Genomic DNA, 10,839 nt, shown 5'->3' on the forward strand with positions numbered 1-10,839 from the left:
TCTTGGGACTGGAGAGATGGCTCAGTGGTTAAGAACACTGACTGCTTTTCCGAAGGTCCTGAGTTCAAATCCCAGCAACCACATGGTGGCTCACAGCCATCCTTAATGAGATCTGATGCCCTCTTCTGGGGTGTCTGAAAAACAGCTACAGTGTACATACATATAATGAATAAATAAATAAATAAATAAATAACTTAAAAAAAAAAAAAAGAACTTAATCTTGGGGCTGGAAAGGTGATGGCTCAGCGGTTAACAGCACTCGCTGCTCTTGCCGAGGACCAAGACTGGGTTCCCAGCACCCACAAGTGATGGCCCACAACTGTGTAACTCCAGCTCCAGTAGACGCAATGTCCTCTTCCAGTCTCGGCAGGCACCTGCACTCACACACATAATTAAGACTTTTAAAAAAGGAAGTTAATCTCGAGGAGCTCGGGAAAAATCAGATGACGAACAAGGTAAGTGAGAGCAGGCAGAAGACACAGTGAAACGTCACGCCTCTTTATAGACAGTTTTCAGAATGACTCCACTGGACACGCAGACCAGAGGGAACTTTTTCAGTGGCTGAGCCTGGGGGCCTTACGGCAACCGTGTGTGCCCGGACAGACTTTCCCTTGAAGCGTCTGGACAGCGGCGTGACAAATTCAAGCTTCCTGGGCCAGCACTAACTTGGAGAGCAAGGCAAATGCAGTGGAATCAAGATGGGGTGCAATGGAATCAAGATGGGTCACAGCAGAAAACCCACTGGACTCACAGTAGAGACAGCTGAGAAGAGTGAAGGGCACAAGTACCCAAGCGAAGTCAAGTGGCCCTCGGGTCCCCCACGCGGGCCCTGCCGTCCCCGCGCGCAGTGTCAGCCCCTGGGTCGCGGCGCGGGCGCCTCACCTGCAGGCTTGTCTGCAGCCATCTTCCCGCCTCGGCTCGAGTTCTTCCCTGCAGGTGGCGTGGCCCCGACTCCCGCCGCCGGGCTGGTGGTGAGTCCTACCGGCGGGGGACAACTCTTCAGCTCAAGCCCGCTCCAGTCGTTTCGGCTAAGGTCCTGGGCGGGCCACGGGCTGAGGAAGTGACGAAGTCACTGCTCGTCGTCTAGCAACAGCGCCAACACATCCGCCGGTGCAGGGCTGTTTTCCCCGCCATCCACGGCTTCCGTCCTGTCGCGGCCAAGGGAGACGCTACTTCCGGGGCGGGGCCATCTGGGCGTGGGAATTGGGGCTGGCCTCGGCCCCGGAAGCGCGTCCTTCTGCAAACCCGGAAGTGCACTAGTGCAGGTCCTGAGTGAAACACAGAAGGGGAGGGACTTTCTGTTCCGCACTCCAGCAAAATGGCAGGCACCAAACCTGAGGTTTATGTGTTAAGCGCTGAGTCTCACAGGGACTGTTTTCCCACAACAATGAGGATGAGAGAGGTGTTGTTAGAGGAGGCCACCTCCCCCATAAAAAAGACTTTTTTTTAAGTTTCAGAGCTGTTTTGTTATTTGTAGCCAAATTGGAAAAGCCGTTCAGACTGCATTATGCATGCAGTTTCTCTGATTGCGAGTCCTGCAATCATTAACTTACTATGGTAGGTCGGTCTAAGACAAAAGCTTGATGCATCACGATTACTAAGCACAATGATTTAGATTCAAGTTCAAATCCTCTGCAAAAACAATACCCACTCTTCAACTACCCAGCTCCCAACTATCTCATCTCCAGCCCATATCGTGACAGGTTTTTGTTTGTTTGTTTGTTTGTTGTTTGTTTAATTTTTTGAGACAGAATCTCACTATGTATCCCTGTCTGGCAGTCTTTAACCCTGAACTGGTTCCGGTTTTGCTCAATGACCATAGCCTTGGGTTCCAGAAGCACCTACTCCATCCTTCCTTTCCCTTCTAGAGAACAAACAATAATAACAGAGGTTCATTTCACGGAGAGAAACAGACATTAAAAGCATTTGTGTAAGACTTTTTGATGCTGTGATAAATACCCTGGAGGAGAATTCAAATGAGGAAGGATGGATTTTTGCCTTGTGTATCAGAGTTTTCAGTCCCAGGTCACTTGGTTCCGTTGTTTTTGGACCATTAGTGAAGCAGTGCATTGTGCCAGGGCACAAGTGACAGAGTAAAGTTGTTGCCTTCCTGATGCTAGAAGCAGAGGAAGCTGGGAGAAGAAATAGCCTCCAAGGGCACATGCAACTGAGATACTTAGCCCCACTGGGCCGCACCTCCTTAATTTCCATTACTTCCTAATGATGCAAGTGGATGAATCCAAGGATAGCTCCAAACTGTTGGAATCCTATTATCACTCTCAAGGACTGGGGTCCGGGCCTCCTATATGGAGGCTTTTGAGGGAGGGGAACTTCATATATAAACGACAACAGCACTGAATTGTAAAGTGACCCAAATGGTGCTTTGATGGGAGCATAGTTAAGTACATAAATAAATAAATCACATGGAGCTATTTATTTGGTTTACATTTTTCTATTTTCTGTGTAGCTGACCTTAGAGATCTGCCTGTTTCTGCCTCCCGAGTGTTGGATTAAAGACTGCGCCATCACACCAGGTACTCCTCATAAGACTTTGAAATTTTTATTTTTATTTTTAAAAATAAGCCAATTACCAGCAGAATAGATCAGAGGGTAAATGCCTGCCACTAAGCCTGATGACCTGAATTTGATTTGCAGAAGTTAAATGGTAGTAGGAAAGAAATGGCTCCCACAAGTTGTCCTCTGACCTACACACACACACACACACACACACACACACACACACACAGTGGCACATCTGTAGACAAACACATACACACGAACAAACAAATAATGTAAAAAAATAAATTAAGCAAATCATGGTTAGATGCAACCACAGGATTCAATAGATTTCAAAATCAGATTTCTATTCTAAGGCCAATCAGGGATATAAGCAAGATCAGACTCTGCCTGAAGAAAAAAGTCATGAAATATTTTATTAAAATATTTACAGTGGTTCCTGGTTTTAAAGCTAGTCCTTTGCTGGTGTAAATCTTGAGCAAAAAATTTAGAGGTCAGATGTGGTGACACATGCATAATATTCCAGCTTTGGCTGGCAGAGGCAGGAGAATTTTGAATTTGAGAGCAAACTAGACTGGAAGCAAAATCTTATCTCAAGTTTAATTTAATTTTATTTATTTATTTTAAAGATTTATTTATTTATTATATATAAGTACAGTGTTGCTGTCTTCAGACACACCAGAAGAGGGCATCGGATCCCCATTACAGATGGTTGTGAGCCACCATTTGGTTGCTGGGAATTGAACTGGGAAACTCTGGAAGAGCAGTCAGTGCTCTTACCCGCTGAGCCATCTCTCCAGTCCCAGCTATTGTTAATTTTACAGTTTAAAGACATTGCTATGGAAACCATTCTTGAGCATCTGCAGAGCTAAGGGCCATTTGTTAAGATACAAACAATAGAGAGGATTTTAGCTGTATGACAACATCATCATTAAAATTTTATTGTAGGGACGGCAAGATGCCTCTGAGGGTAAGAGCACTGACTGCTCTTCCGAAGGTCCTGAGTTCAAATCCCAGCAACCACATGGTGACTCACAACCATCTGTAATGAGATCTGATGCCCCTTTCTGGTGTGTCTGAAGACAGCTACAGCGTACTTATATATAATAAATAAAATAAATCTTTAAAAATAAATTTAAGGCTGGGTGTGGTGGCACATGCCTTAATCCCAGCACTCAGAAGGCAGAGGCAGGCGGATTTCTGAGTTCAAGGCCAACCTGGTCTACAAAGTGAGTTCCAGGACAGCCAGGACTACACAGAGAAACCCTGTCTCGAAAAACCAAAAAAAAAAAAAAAAAAATAGTAAAAATAAATTTAAAAAAGAGAGGGGGGAGGGAGGGAGGGAGGAAGGGAAAAGGAAGGGGAGGGAAGGAAAGGAAAGGAAAGGAAAGGAAAGGAAAGGAAAGGAAAGGAAAGGAAAGGAAAGGAAAGGAAAAAGAAAAAACATATAAGGCTTGGGGAGATGGTTCAGGACTTGTATTCACCATCAAGCCTGATGACCTGAGTTGAGTCCCTGGCATCATCCACATTGTAGAAGGAGGGGACTCATGAAAATTGTTCTCTAACCTTCACAAGCGCAATGTAGCATGTGTACTGTGGCATGTACGGTGTTATGTGTCTTTAATCCCAGTATTTGGAAAGTAGTGGTCCAGAGGATCAGTATGACTTCCAGAAAAGCCTAGGTGAAGAGCGACACCCTGTCTCGGAAGACCCAAGGCGTCACACGCTTCTCACGACAGTACTTGGAAGGAAGGCAGAGAAGCAGGAGGAGCAGACTTCTAAAGACAACTGTGGCTACATAGCCAGCTCGGGGCCAGCTTGGTAGGATATGTGAAACCCTGTGACAAACAACAGCAATGAAAACAAAAAGTCAAACAAGGGGGGTGCGCAGAGCAGGGACTGCATAGATGGCTGAGTGGCCACTGGTGCCTGCTTCTCTTCCAGAGAACGTGAGTCCAGTTCTCAGTACCCAGGTCAAGTAACTAGCTTGTAACTAGTTCCAGCAGATCCCATTTCCTTTTCTGGCCTCCATGGGCACCTCCACTCACTGACATTATCACATGCGCACAAAGAAAGAGAGAGGAAAGACAATCAAACAGGCTGCCTCCACTTTCCAAGTTCTGGCGCTACAGGCATGCATCACTCTACCTGGTATATGTGGTGAATCCAGGCCTTCACGCACGTTGGGCAAACATCCCACCAATAAAGCTATATCATCAGCCACAGTGTATTTAGCCTTGTAACTCATCTCTTTTCACATACTGTGCAGAGATGTCAGTGAAGGATTCTGGTTGAAGAAAAGGCAGATGCAAGTGCCTTTTAGATGAATTAAACACGATTTTCCTCATCTAGTTATTCATCTTTCCGGAACACCCTCTCTCTTGCTCTTCCCCAGTTTCCTTTGGAGAGTCCCAGTTTATGAAACAGCTGTCCCTTCTCCATAGTGAACTTCTTCAAGTCTCTTATGTCTCTAGGACTTTTGAGGCACTGCAAGTTAAAGGATGAGGGTAAGCAAAGATGTTAAATGTCCCTGAACTGTTGGTGTGAGCTGTGACTTTTCCTGAACCTTTCATACCAAGAAGAGAGTGTTCTGCCTCTACCATAGAAACCATTCATTGGCAACTATATTGACAAATGTCAATGGCTGGCTCCCAGTGAGGAAAAGCCAGGCTGGATAAATTACACCATTGGGTAAATCATACAGATTCCCTGCCTACCCAAAGGAGACAGAAAGGAATGTGCAGAGTCAGAAACAACAAGAACAAAACAGACAAACTAAATGGGTCACCAGTATTCTTTGGAAGGCAGAGAGATGCAAGGCTTCAGAACTGATAAAAATCCAGTTATGGGTATGTGAGCTTCGTGATGGGGGAGTGGTACTAGACTAATGTATTAGCTACTTCTCTTTCTGTGTCAAACAGATGATAAGAAAGAACTTGAGAGAGGAGGGGGTGTATTTTGGCTTGGAGTCTGAGGTGATACAGTTTGTTGTAGTGGGAAGATCTTGGCTGCAGGCATCTCCATAGCTTTAGTAGGAAGCTGCTGGTTTACATCTCTATGGATGGAGAAGCAAAGAGAAGGGAATTGGAGCACTCAGCTGGAGTTCTACTTAAAAACCAAAACCAAAACCAAAACAAAACAAAACAGGGACTGGAGAGATGGCTCAGTGGTTAAGAGCACTGACTGCTCTTCCGAAGGTCCTGATTTCAAATCCCAGCAACCACATGGTGGCTCACAACCATCCATAACAAGATCTGACTCCCTCTTCTGGAGTGCTTGAAGACAGCTGNAGTGTACTTACATATAATAAATAAATCTTAAAAAAAAAAAAACGACTCCATGTGGCTAGAGAGACAGCTCAGAGGTCTTCCAGACTGGGGTTCTATTCCCTTGCTCAAATGGTAACCCACAACTGTCTGTAATCCCAGTTCCAGGGGATCTGATGCTCTCTTCTGAACTCCATAGGCCCCAGACATGCACAGTGCACATGGTGCACAAACAAAATATTCATACACATTTTTTTAAAAAGTGTGTGTTCATGCATGTGTGTATATATGTGTGTATGTGTAAGTATGTGTGTATATATGTGTACATGTGTGTATGTGTGTGCATGTGTGTGTGTATGTGTATGTGTGTGTGTGTATAGGTTAGAAAACTACTTTTGGGAGTCAATTCTCTCCTGCCACCATGTGGCTTCTGGAGTTGAACTCAGATTGCTGGACTTGGTGACAAGTACCTTTACCTACTGAGTCCTTTCAGAAACTCCTGATAGTTTCATCAGATGTGTCAGTATACTCTTTAAAAATGTATTTAGAGCAGGGCAGTGGTGGTGCATGCCTTTAATCCCAGCAATTGGGAGACAGAGGCAGGTGGATTTCTGAGTTCGAGGCCAGCCTAGTCTACAGAGTGAGTTCCAGGATAGCCAGGGCTACAGAGAAGCCCTGTCTCAAAAAACAACAAACAAATAAACAAACAAAGTGTTTAGAAGTAGGATCTCACTGAATATCTCTGGCTGCCCTTGGAACTCAATCTGTAGACAAGGCTGGCTTGAACTCAAATCCCCCTGCCTCTTGTGTTCCTGGATTAAAGGCATCACCACTATGCAGGGTCTCTGTGTGAATACTCTTTTCTTCCTGCTAGTTATTCGGTCTGGGAGCTCAGGCCACGGAATGGTACACTGGCTGGTTTTATATCAACTCAACACAAGCTAGAGCAACGGTTCTCAACGTGTGGGTTGAGACACCCTTAGACACCTGACCATCAGACATCCTGCTCATCAGATATTTACACTACTATTTATAACAGTAGCGAAGTTACAGTAATGGAGTAACCATGAATAAGTAGCATGTCACCACCACGTGGGGATCCATAAAAGGTCAAAGCATTAAAAAGGTTGAAAAACACTGAGCTAGAATTATCAGAGAGAGCAGAGCCTCAATTGAGAAAATGTCTTGATAAGATCTCGCTGTAAAGACATTTTCTTAATTAATGATCAATTAATTAAGGAGAGGGACCAGCCCATTATGGACTGTACCATCCCTGGACTGGCAGTCCTGGGTTCTATAAGAAAGCAGGCTGAGCCAGGCAGTGGTGGTGCACGCCTTTAATCCCAGCACTTGGGAGGCAGAGACAGGTGGATTTCTGAATTCGAGGCCAGCCTGGTCTACAGAGTGAGTTCCAGGACAGCCAGGGCTACACAGAGAAACCATGTCTTGTAAACCACCCCCCCCCAAAAAAAAGGAAAGAAAGCAGGCTGAGTAAATCACCAGGAGCAAGCCAGTAAGCAGCACCCCTCCATGGCCCTGCATCAGCTCCTGCCTCCAGGGTCCTGACCTGCCTGAGCTCCTGTCCTGACTTCCTTTGGTGATGATCAGCAAGATGGAAATGTGGGCTGATTAAAGCCTTTCCTCCCAGACTTACTTTCTTGGTTATGCTTCCTTGCTTCTATTGTTGCTGCAGCAATAGAATTCCTAAGGAAGACAGATGGTACCACCCACATTCAGCCTGGATCTTCCCTCCTCAGTTCACCCTTTCTGGAAACTCTCTCACAAACACACCCAGAGATGTGTCTCCTAGAAGACGCCGAATCATTGTCAAAGTAGTCGTGAGAAGCAACAATCACAGCTTAGCAGAAAGAGGCTACATTAAGCCTTCAGGAAACTTGACTTCCCGCCTCCTTCTCGGTTCCTGCAGGAGCCTGGGAGTGTGCTAAGACTGGTAATCTTTACCCTTCTTGGAGTTACACAACACAATAGGACTTTGGAGCACCATTCCCCCACCCTAAGATGAAAAATCTTTATCCATTCCCCTTCCTGGTCAGGCAAACACAGCCTGGCCCAAAACATTGGCCCAGCACCGGGATCCTGGACTAGTCTCTGTGTCCTAGGATTTTGGAGACCAACCACAAACTGGTCAGACCAAGGAGCTAGAGAAATGGCTAAGTGGTTAGAGCACTTCTTGCCCTTGCAGAGGACCTAGGTTTGGCTGCCGGCAACCACATGGTGGTTGTAACTATAACCTTTGTAACTCCAGTTCCAGAGGATCAGATAAGTCCTTTCAGCTTCTGTAGGCATCCGGCATGCACGTGGTGCACAGACATGCGTCCAGACAAAACACCCATACACATAAAGTAAAATAAAATAATACAATTTTTAAAAAATGCTTTTTAAAAAATTTTATTTATTTAAGATGTTCTCTGTTGCATATACATCTGCATACCAGAAGAGGGCATCAGGTTCCCTTATGCATGGGTGCTGGGAATTGAACTCAGGACCTCTGGAAGAGGCCAATACTCTTCGTTTGTTTGTTTGTTTGTTTTCAGGTTTATTGAAAATATGGCATAACAGATTAAACAGCTCCACGTGGTGTTTTGAAATTCATGCCAACCGTAGGCTGAGTGACCTGAAGGTTAGAGAGACTGCCCAAGCCCGGAAGCGTCAGCATCTCCTTGGTGTCGGGATCCACCTCAATGATCTCGTGGTCTAGGGCTGAGACCTCAGGAACGTAGTTATCTCTCCTCTCTCTCTCTTCTTCCTGCAACTTGATAGAGCTGCCTCTCACAGGCCCTCTCTGAATCCGCTTCATCAGATGCTTGACGTAGCCGGCTATCTTGTTCCGAAGCTTCTTGCTGGGGATAATGGCGATCTCCTCGCACACGTGCTTGTTGGTGTGGAAGTCATTACCCAGGCGCGTGTAGTACTTCTCGATGATGACCCGGGCCGCCTTCTTCACGGTCTTGGTGCGAACGCAGCCCATGTTGGCGGGTCTCGGTACGAGGCCAATACTCTTTAATTGCTGAGCTATCTTACCAGTCCCTGAAAAATGAACTTTATGAAAAAGCTCTTCAGATCATCTCAGGTTCCTAGCTATAAGCCCCCAAGGGGTCAAGCCTGAGTGATGGCTCACCTTACCCTCCATGAACTATGTCCACAGATGATGTTGTCATCTGTGTCCCAGAACCTCAAATTCTGACCTCAGAGATGTTCTTCCCCGCCCAGGCTGTCTCTACACTTACCTCCCGTGTGACTGCAGCACATGCCTTAAACGGCGGCATCACTTTTAGACTGTGTGACTTTGCTTACACATTTCTAACAGAAAAAACAAAAAAAACAAAAAACAAAAAACAAAACAAAACAAAAAACCCGAATTTATGATTGGCCACTAGAGGGCACCATCTCACAGACTACATTCAGAGTGTGCATTTTGAGACAGCCTTGAGAGTGTTCGATCTTTGTTTGTTTGTTTGTTTTTTGTTTTTTCGAGACAGGGTTTCTCTGTGTAGCCCTGACTGTCCTGGAACTCACTTTGTAGACCAGGCTGGCCTCGAACTCAGAAATCCGCCTGCCTCTGCCTCCGAGTGCTGAGATTAAGGGCGTGGGCCACCAATAACTTCCCCAAGGGTTTCAACTTTCAATATTGTGGATCCTGTTCCAACATGAATGTAAAAAGACTTGATCGAGGCCGCCATGGTGGCCTGTAATCCCAGCACTTAGGAGATAGATGAAAGTGGAATGCTGTGAGTTTGAGGCCAGGCTGGTCTGCACTGTGAGTTCCAAGACAGAGTGTGATCTTGTCTCAAAACAAAACAAAACAAAACAAAACCCAAAAGCAAGCAAGCGAACAAACAAACAAAACAAGAAATAAGCTGGGGGCAGTCATAGTGCACGCCTTTAATCTCAGCACTCAGGAGACAGAGACAGATAGGTCTCTGGGTTCAAGGCCAGCCTGGTCTCCAAAATGAATTCCAGGACAGCCAGGGCTATACAGAGAAACCCTGTCTTGAAACCCCCCCCCCCAGCCAAATAAAGTTCTTATGGTCTTGAATATATAATATATACATGTATATTACTTATATATATTTACAAATACTGGTCATAAGATAAGCAACAGGTCTTTAAAAAAAATGTTTGCCAGGAAGAATTGAAAAAGCCAAGTCCGCCTTCTCCTGGCTGCTTCCCTCCGTCACTAAATGCAGGTTGTGTCTAGTCAGGGGAACAAACACAATTGTTCAGTCTAATTATTTCTATTGTTTATGGGGCTGAGTCAGAGTGGGGAGGTCTGACTAATGAAGAGGTTAAACCATATTTTCTCCTTCCCACTCAAATGCAGATCGGAATAAATAGCTTGGATTGGGCCAAACCCAGCTTTGCAGAGGTACACTCATGTTTTTAGATCCTTTCTTTGGCCCATTCGTTGGCTTCCCTTTGCTGCATGAGCCCCAATGGTGGTGGATGTGCTGGGCAAGCTTTGGTGTTGTTTTTGTTTGCTTTTTCTGTTTGGTTTTTGTCAACTTGACATGAGCTGGAGTCATCTAGGAGGAGGGGAGGCTGTTGGGGAACTGCCTCCATCAGATTGGCTTACAGCAAGGCTGTGGTCATTTCTTGAATCGTGTTTGGTGTGGGAAAGCCCAGTCTGAGCCCATTGTGGTGATATTCTTGGGCATGTGTCCTGGGCAGTATAAAAACAAAGCAAGGCTCACTGGGCAGTGGTGGTGCACACCTCTATACCCAGCACTAGGGAGGCAGAGGCGGGTTGATCTTTGCTGATTGCAGGCTATCTGGGTCTACAGAGTGAGTTCCAGGACAGCCAGGGCTACCCAGAAGAACCCTATCTCTGAAAACAAAACAACAACAACAGCAAAAAGCAGGCTGATCTAGCAACGGGGAGGAAGGCAGTAAAAAGTATTCCCCCAGATGAGCTATAACCTATAAGATGGAACAAACCCTTTCTTCAGTCACAAGTTCATCACATCACTAGACATCTAAGGTGAGGTGTTCAAGTGAGGTGGCCCGGGAGTCATTTTGAAAAAGCGAGTGATCCTGC

At 45.7% G+C, this 10,839-nt stretch overlaps 2 protein-coding genes across 4 annotated transcripts in view; both read right to left on the reverse strand.

The window, feature by feature from the left end:
* The window catches only part of Cnot10 (CCR4-NOT transcription complex subunit 10), a 60,447-nt gene extending 52,912 nt beyond the window's left edge, over positions 1-7,535 (reverse strand). Inside the window, exons 1-2 of one of the 3 annotated variants that reach the window (XM_021171734.2) lie at positions 7,438-7,535; positions 883-1,268 (exon numbers count right to left, since the gene is read on the reverse strand). In XM_021171734.2, the coding sequence (XP_021027393.1) occupies positions 883-904 (22 nt within the window). In that variant the 5' untranslated portion in view covers positions 905-1,268; positions 7,438-7,535. Of the gene's footprint in view, positions 1-751; positions 844-882; positions 1,269-7,437 lie in introns of those variants that run through there. The other 2 variants (XM_021171733.2, XM_029481668.1) reach the window with 2 other exon arrangements.
* A 793-nt stretch (positions 7,536-8,328) lies between these two features.
* LOC110302500 (40S ribosomal protein S17-like) lies at positions 8,329-9,065 on the reverse strand. Its single transcript, XM_029482045.1, has 2 exons — positions 9,032-9,065; positions 8,329-8,831 (listed from the first exon to the last, which is right to left on the reverse strand). The coding sequence occupies exons 1-2, from the start codon at positions 9,051-9,053 to the stop codon at positions 8,365-8,367; spliced, it is 489 nt and encodes a 162-aa protein (XP_029337905.1). The 5' UTR covers positions 9,054-9,065; the 3' UTR covers positions 8,329-8,364.
* Positions 9,066-10,839: the final 1,774 nt, after the last annotated feature.

The sequence above is a fragment of the Mus caroli genome, chromosome 9 (assembly GCF_900094665.2).
Source record: "Mus caroli chromosome 9, CAROLI_EIJ_v1.1, whole genome shotgun sequence".
Taxonomy (NCBI): domain Eukaryota; kingdom Metazoa; phylum Chordata; class Mammalia; order Rodentia; family Muridae; genus Mus; species Mus caroli.